Raw genomic sequence first — 8,319 nt, forward strand, 5'->3', positions numbered from 1 at the left:
CAGACTCGTACGTGTTTATATACATGTATTTATGTTTGAAATGTATGCTTTGGTGTTGATCTCGTAAGTTAATCACCTTTTTATTGTTATTTACATGTATTCTTTTTAATGTTTCTAGTGTAGATCTACTTGACTCGTCAGTTTCCTTTTCAAATATTCTGGCCAAGAAATAGATATTAGCGGACTTGTCCCGTAGTCAGGGTACATCAAAGAAAACATAGATATCGCATTATAACTGCCTGTTTAAATGTTAAAGTATGACCAAACACCATACCCGTTTTTTCAAACAAGTCAAAGTTTCTGGGATAGAGGAAACCTATGGGAAATAAAAGCTAGTTCGAAATGAAAATACTACAGAAAAGTTTAAGACTGCAAGTATAGTTTCATCTTCACAGGTGTCCCTTAGAATAAGTCGTTTTGAAAGTAGCATGTTTACTCAATATATTCAAAATGGCGGCGCCCATGTTGTGGTCAGCTGTCATGTCGAGAAAATACATTTCCGGAGTTGTTTTAGGTCAGTCTTCAAAACAGACCTTTTCTAATTAAGGCGGTGTATTGTAAAAGGATTTCCTTGGTGACTTGTAAATGCACACACACTTTTAATGTCATAATTAATGTCATATACCGTGTTAATGTTGCAGAGTTACCCAATTTTGCTATCAGGTTGTATTGTTAGTATAGGACTAGTGTTGTACTGTTAGTACAGGATGTGTGATTTTTCATGAAATCATTTCCATTATATATATATGGTTCTGATTATGGTATGACATAAAGTAGTACAATAAGACGTAGTAAACTTACTCAGTAAGTGAGTGAGTTGAGTTTTACTCACCAATCAGCAATATTTCAGATATATGGCATCAGTCTGTAAATAATTGAGTCTGGAACATATACATATACTTAGCACAGTAGAAATACCCCCATATCAAAAAGCAATGGGTAGCGGAAAATGAAATACCTGCTTAGCATTCATAATGCCCACTCCTGCAAAAATACATTTGGTGCAGTATGCACATGAGCAAAATCTTATCTGGTGCTCTGTATTTGACAACTAACAAATCTGATGTATTTCTACCATAGCTTAAATTGTCTCTATGTTTCAGGATCATCTTTTTCAGAAAAGCTGAAACTGCTATATTTCATCATGCCCAACAAAATCATTTCACATTTTTGTCTTGTGACAAAATAAATGACTGAAATGTTCAAGTGTCAAGAAATTGCTTTTTTAAGAAAAACATTGAAACTGACAGTTTTATGTATTACGTTCATGCCACCCCATTCTTTGGGTGGATCATCAATTTTGTACACATGCTCTTTAGGGGAGTTCATTGATTTTGTACATGACACGCATGGAGGGGGAGGAGGCGGGGGAGTGTCACTTACTTTTTACATTAATTTTAGGAGAGCTCATTCACATTGTACATGCAACGCCATAAAAATCATCATCATCATCTCCCGCCTAGCCAAAAATTATGAACAGTCCCTTACATCACAGTCCACACTAGCTTAATACTGACATAGACATCATAGCACTAATATTATTTGATACCGTTTCCATTTTTTGTTGCAGTGTTAATGTGTTTGAATGCAGTGAAATCACAAACAGGAGAGATAACAGACAATACGAACACTGAAAACAAAGACATTGAAGATATCACTGATAAGGGAGCTGTAAGGCTGGAAACTGTATTTGATTCAATAGTTCCTCGAAAAGAAGATGTAAAGGACAGTGCAGGTATGAGTGATAACAGCCAATCAGAAGCAAAGACACAAACTGATGAATCAATCGATGATAATGGCTCAGCAAGTGAAGATGGAGAAAGTAAACTTTTTTCTTTAACAAGTGTAATCAAAACACTTCTTAACCCAGTCATTGGAGAGTTCCAAGTGGGAAGCGAGGATGAGGAGGAGACAGAGAAGGTTCCCCAGTCTGTGGTTATTGAAACAGTTGCTCCAAACATCACAGCAGAAACTGCCAATGTGACTGTCAGTGATAACACCACTGCCAAGAATGAAACGGATGGCAGTAAAAAGTACAAGTTCCAGTGCATTGGGAGGAACATAACTGAGAACACCACACTTGAAGTGAGACTTGTGAACAGTTCCACGTTACTGGAAGTGCTAAGTTTTGACAAGAATCGGACAACTGGTGACTGTGTACTTGTCATGTTTTATGCCCCCTGGTGTCATTTTTGTGCTAAGACAGCTCCGCACTACAACGCATTAGCAAGGGCCTATCCACAACTTGAGGTTTTAGCTGTAGATGCAGTTCACTTCAGCAAGTAGGTCCTATTTCAATGTTTGTGGTCCTATTTTAATGTTTGTGGTCCTATTTCAATGTTTGTGGTCCTATTTCAATGTTTGTGGTCCTATTTTAATGTTTGTGGTCCACTCCTATTTCAATGTTTGTTAAAGGTTTGTTTTGTTTTTCTCCTCCTTCACACAGTTGCATTATTTTTCTGATATGCATTCCTTGTACTTCCTCTTCTGATATTTATTACAGTTTTTACTTGGATTTTGATAGTTCTGTATATATTTTTGCCTCCATTTGTTAAAAACACTCACCCTTTGTCATCTTCTTAGCAGTTTATTTAACAACATTTTGTAGTTCCTTGTTTCATTTATTTTAGTTCTTTTGATAAATGAAGTGAAATAAATTGTTTCCCCACTAACTTGTAAAAAATAACTTGATAGCTATTAGTTTCATGTCTAAATCACTTTGTTTACTATTACTGTTCTCAGGATAGATTCTCTTTATTTGATCATGGTTTAGAACTGATCTTCAGTAACCCATGCTTCTCTTAAGCATATGTTCGTCATAAGAGGCAACTAACGGGATCGGGTGGTCAGGTTCACTGACTTGGTTGACACATGTCATCAGTTCCCAATTGTGCAGATCGATGCTCATGTTGTTGATCACTGGATTGCCTGGTCCAGACTCGATTATTTACAGACTGGATATATAGCTGGAATATTGCTGAGTGTGGCGTAAAACTAAACTCACTCACTCACTCACTCACTCACTCACTCACTCACTCACTCACTCACTTCTCATACTTGGTGATTCAAGTGACTTGGTGGTTATTCATGTAATTGCATCATGTATGTCTAATCATCATCATGTCATCAAATCCCAACTACGTAGTTCGATGCTCATGGTGTCGACCATGGTCCCGACTCAATTATTTACATACCAAAATCATATAGCTGGAATATTGGTGAACGTGACATTAAACAACAAACAGGAACTGCATTGTTATAATGTTAAACATGTCCCAAAACAATAACAAGGTCTGACTCTTCAGAAATCTTTGTTATCTGGTAATAAGATGTGGATGGTACGTCATCATAACACTGTAATGGGGATTGTGGCTAACAATATCAATCACAGGATTGTCCAAATGCTATCATCTAAATGCTGTTGTTATACAGCATGAACACTGTAGGGTGCAGCCGTTAACAACAAACAGCAAATTCACAAACCCTCCACAACATTCTTGATATAGTATATCTTAATCTTTCCACAGCGCTGACACTGTGTGATAACTGATACAACTTTCTCTACAGTCTGAATGCCAGGTTTGGAACAGTGGCGGTGCCTAATGTGATGCTCTTCCACCAGTCCCGATCAGCTGTCCGATTCAATCACACTGAAAGAGTGTTCAGTTCATTCATCCAGTTCATTAAGAATGTCACAGGTAAGTGTTTGAAAGCTCAAGGTTATATTTTTATAGCTAATGTACTTTTGTACTTTGTGCATGATTTATGGTACAATAGCCATGTCAGGTTTACAGTACCAATCAGTTTATACATTTTAATGTTATATGGGAGGGGTCAGGTAGCTTACTGGCTAAAATATCCGTCTGTCATGCCAAAGATATGTGTTCTATTCCCCACATGACTACAATGTGTGAACGATATTTCTGGTGTACACTGCCTTGAGATGGGGAAATATCGCTGAAAGCTGTGTTAAACCGTACTCACTCACTCACTCACTCACACGCCCACACACCCACTCACTCATGTAGGGGCGGGTAACCTGGTGGTAAGGACATTTATTCTTCACACTGAAGACCTGGCTTTGATTCCTGACATGGGTACAGTAAATGGGACCAATTTCTGGTGTCCCTGCTATGATATTACTGGAATATTGCCAAAAGCAGTGTAAAATTGAACTCACTAGCGTTATGTAACATATGCTTGTTTATGTTTAAAAAGCTTCTCCACAGCTTCTCCCCATCCTGGCTGACTGGGTCTAAGTATATGTGGTGTATTGCAGGGCTGGAGCCCAACATGACTGTGAATGTGACAGACCAGGACTTCCAGGGTCCTCTACCCAGTGTCCCCACAGAGGATCCCGACTATCTGCTGTGGATGGCCTGGGTGTTCGTCCTGGTCTGCAGCAGCTACATCTTCGTCAACAGTCATTACGGCCAACAGTCCATCAACAGGGTGAGGGTGCTATGGCAGGAACATCAGCATATAGAGTGATGGATGTCATGGAGTAGACCAGGGTTGAATAAGACTGATGTCAATCATGGTGTATATAAGGGTTGAATGGAGACAGATGTTCTTCTTGGGGTTCATCAGGATTTGATGAGACTGATAGATTTCAAGACATACATGAGGCTAAAATGAGACTTCTTGTGGTACATTGGGGTTGAATGAGACTGATCACCTTTGTAGGGTACATCAGGATTGAATGGAGACAGTTGGCCCTCTTGTGGTACATCGGGGTTGAATGAGACTCATGGCCTGTGTAGGTACATCAGGATTGAATGAAAGTGATGGCCTGTGTCAGGTACATCAGGGTTGAATGGAGATGGGTGGCCTGTGTAGGGTACATCAAGGTTGAATGAGTCTGATGGCCCATGTCAGTTACATCAGGGTTGAATGGAAACAGATGGCCTGTGTAGAGTACATCAGGGTTGAAGACTCTGATTGCCTGTGTCAGTTACATCAGGGGTGAATGAGAGCAATGGCCAGTGTAGGATATGTCAGTGTTGAATTAGCTAATAACCTGTATGTCAGGGTTGAATGATAGTGATGACTTGTGTAGGGTACATCAGGGTTGAATGAGAGTGATGGCCTGTGTAGGGTACATCAGGGTTGAATGAGAGTGATGGCCTGTGTAGGGTGCATCAGGGTTGAATGGAGACGGATGACCTATGTAATGTGCATCATGGTTGAATGAAAGTGATGACTTGTGTGGGTACATCAGGGCTGAATTGACATGAATGGCCTGTGTGGGGTATATCAGGGTTGAATGAGACTGATGGCCTGTCCCAGGTACATCAGGTTTGAGTTAGACTGAAGGCTTTAATGAGTGTGCACATCAAGTGAATGATTGTGGCAAGTATCTTGAACAGTTACATTTGATTTGAATGAGAGTGACTGCCTCAGTGGACATGGGAGTTGAATCACAACATGTGTCACGATATACAGGAATGAATGGGGCAATGGCATTATGACTTTCTTCAAGTCAAATATTGGGCATGGTTTGATGTATGTGAGAGTGCCCAAACTCTAGTTTATGGTAGCATTTGTGCATATGTCTGGTTTGTTGAAGAATACTGAAAAGCAAAAGAAACTCAAGTTTCCAAAAAATGAAATCTCGTAAAAGTAAGCCTTCATGGTTATATGTTCTATCTAAAAACTTGACAAAAGACATAGTTGCATTTCTTTTACTGTTCAGTATAGTAGGATTAAATTTATCATTTTCATTAGTCCACACAAGCGCATTTTACCTCGGATACCAAGATAGGATACTTTAAGAAAAGTGTAAAAACTAACAAAGCACACTATTGAATAAGCTTCTCATCATGGAGTAATGCTGTCTCTGTTTTCTTGAGAACTGTTAGCAAATTAGATATCTGCCTCATGGTTTGTATGTCACATCATTTTAACAATATATTCAGTTATTGTACATTTACTTTTTCAGTTTGCCAGAGGATTTGCATTGTTTTTGTTTTGTATATTGTGATGTAAAGAGTCCATGGAGTCCATCAAATCAATTTTGAGTAGGTAACACCAGACCAGGGTTCGATTCCCCACATGGGTATAATGTGTGAAGCTCATTTCGGGTGTTTCCTGCCGTTATATTACTGGAATCTTCAAGAATACGGCATTAAACCAGACTCACTCACTTTCTCGCTCTTGTTGCAACACAACTTTTGCTCGTCATTAAGAGGGTAAGATATGGACTGACCCGTATACTGTGTAAGTCGGGTATCTGATTATCATGTCTCATGTCAAGTATTGGTGTTACACCCCTCCTTGGACTACGCTTATTGAAAGCCTCAAGTCAAGGATCAGAATTACAATCCCCCTTGGACTTAGACTGCTTGTGAAAGAGAGGACCTGTTTCTATTTATATAGTACCATCTGAGCACTACGATTGTAGCAGGGCGTGGAGTCATCCCACAGATGACATCCTTACCTTGTCAGCTTGCTGACGAGGTTAATCTCTTTGGTCATGTGGACAAGGCATCCGACTTCGGATCAGAAGGTCCGTCGGTCGAATCCCAGCACAGGACTCGGAAATTTTGTGGCTGCTACACGATTATCGAAAGTCTCATGTCAAGGATCAGAATTACAATCCTCCTTTGACTAAGACTGCTTGTGAAAGAGAGGACCTGTTCCTATTTACACAGTGAAATCTTAGCACAACGATTATCGTCTCAGGTCAAGTTTAAGAGTTGGTGCTGAGGCTGCTGGGGGAACATGGCCATGATTCATTTATAACTAACTATTTATTTGTGGAAATACAGCCAACATCCTCATCAACTGGTGCCACAAACCATGACTCTTGCTGTCACATGCAGATTCTTGTAATATGGCATGTTAAAATTATTACTCCGTAATTAAAAAGGCAGTTAATTAATGTCCAGCTGTCAAACTTATAAAAAAAGTATTGTTACTTTTGGATGCTGGTTAATTGCAAACATTTACAAACAATGTTTTTTTCTTAGTGACATCCCTGTGGTGAATCTGGCTTAGTGTTGCCACCTGTTACACAACATGGCCCATTGTAGCCCACAGTATCGTATGATCAGACTCGGTGGGCATCTGTTGTGTGTGTTGTAAACTGCTGTAGCGGCAGTCCCCTCCAGTGGTCAGATAGCACTTGTCATTCTAGCATCATGCACTGGTCAGGTCATGTCACATGTTGATTGTAATCAGTCTGAAACGAATGATTTTCTTTGCTTTTTCTGCACATTGTCATTATGCCAGGATGTCACTATTACAAAGGATAATATATATGGTGCCTAAATGTATTAAAATTATTAGTTGAGAATTACTGTGATTGTGGTGAAATGTCATAACATACATTTCAACACAATCATAGTAATTCCAAACTAATAAACTAATATATATATATATATATATTCAGATACTGAATTCTTGTTATAGATCTAGAAAAGCTGACTGTGTTTTGCACATGCAGTGAGATATCAACTGTATCTACTAACATAGAGAACATGTCATTCATCGGCCCATTCTTGAGCCAAACGGACTATAAAAACTAGTACAAAATTACACTGATATGTACAGCATTAAAAATCAGTACTGTAAACCTCAAACATCATAATTGTAGGAAGGAACCACAGCATGCACACCTCTCACATTGATTCATGAAGTATGCATTTCATCACCTTTGTGTCAAAGTGTAAATCTAGTATTTCATCACCCATGTATCAAAGTGAATATCTGGTATCTATTTCCAACATTTGTGTAAATACTCAAGAGGATATTTATCGTGTGTGTGACTTTGAGAGCAGATGGCCTCTATGAATGAAAGTGAGAATTATGATTGTGTGAATGAAGCATGCTTCAGACTTCACTAGATCAAGCATGCCTCAGTAGATCAGATTGTGGTGATACTGTGTTCGTCAGTGATATTTATTTCGGTAATTATAACATTTCCATTTTAATTTGGTTCTTGTTGATCACGTGTCCAAATGTTCATTTAAAAAAATACCTGAATGTGATATTGTAAATAAAGACAATCTAGACATCAAAACATTTCTTGTTTGTTTGTTTGTTTCTTTTTTTCTTGCACTCAGCAAACTGGGTCTTGACCACACAATCCAGTGCTTGACATGAGCTGTGCAGTTTGGGTGTAATCACACGCATCAGTAAGCCTGACCCTTGACATATTTTTTCCCAATTTTCTTATTATGTCATATGTTATTTTATGAGTTAAGGAAGGACTTGTAAGGAGTATTGCACAGTAAATACATTTTCACGAATACACAGACTGTAGATTTCATGTTCACTGCATTATATACCAAATCCCGACATTCTGTAAAACATGTA

At 38.8% G+C, this 8,319-nt stretch overlaps 1 protein-coding gene across 1 annotated transcript; it reads left to right on the plus strand.

The window, feature by feature from the left end:
• Positions 1-434: 434 nt before the first annotated feature.
• Positions 435-8,023, plus strand: LOC137285048 (thioredoxin domain-containing protein 15-like). The gene is made up of 4 exons (XM_067817238.1): positions 435-514; positions 1,571-2,282; positions 3,568-3,698; positions 4,280-8,023. The coding sequence occupies exons 1-4, from the start codon at positions 451-453 to the stop codon at positions 4,489-4,491; spliced, it is 1,119 nt and encodes a 372-aa protein (XP_067673339.1). The 5' UTR covers positions 435-450; the 3' UTR covers positions 4,492-8,023.
• Positions 8,024-8,319: the final 296 nt, after the last annotated feature.

Source organism: Haliotis asinina, chromosome 5 (genome assembly GCF_037392515.1).
Source record: "Haliotis asinina isolate JCU_RB_2024 chromosome 5, JCU_Hal_asi_v2, whole genome shotgun sequence".
NCBI classification, from domain to species: Eukaryota; Metazoa; Mollusca; class Gastropoda; order Lepetellida; family Haliotidae; genus Haliotis; species Haliotis asinina.

What these genes read in the sequence shown, in the direction of transcription:
- LOC137285048 (XM_067817238.1), top strand. Translation starts at nt 451, where the DNA reads ATGGCGGCGCCCATGTTGTGGTCAGCTGTCATGTCGAGAAAATACATT. An exon ending in CATTTCCGGAGTTGTTTTAG is followed by an intron (nt 515 to 1,570) that starts GTCAGTCTTCAA and finishes TTTTTGTTGCAG; the next exon opens with TGTTAATGTGTTTGAATGCA. An exon ending in GTTCATTAAGAATGTCACAG is followed by an intron (nt 3,699 to 4,279) that starts GTAAGTGTTTGA and finishes GGTGTATTGCAG; the next exon opens with GGCTGGAGCCCAACATGACT.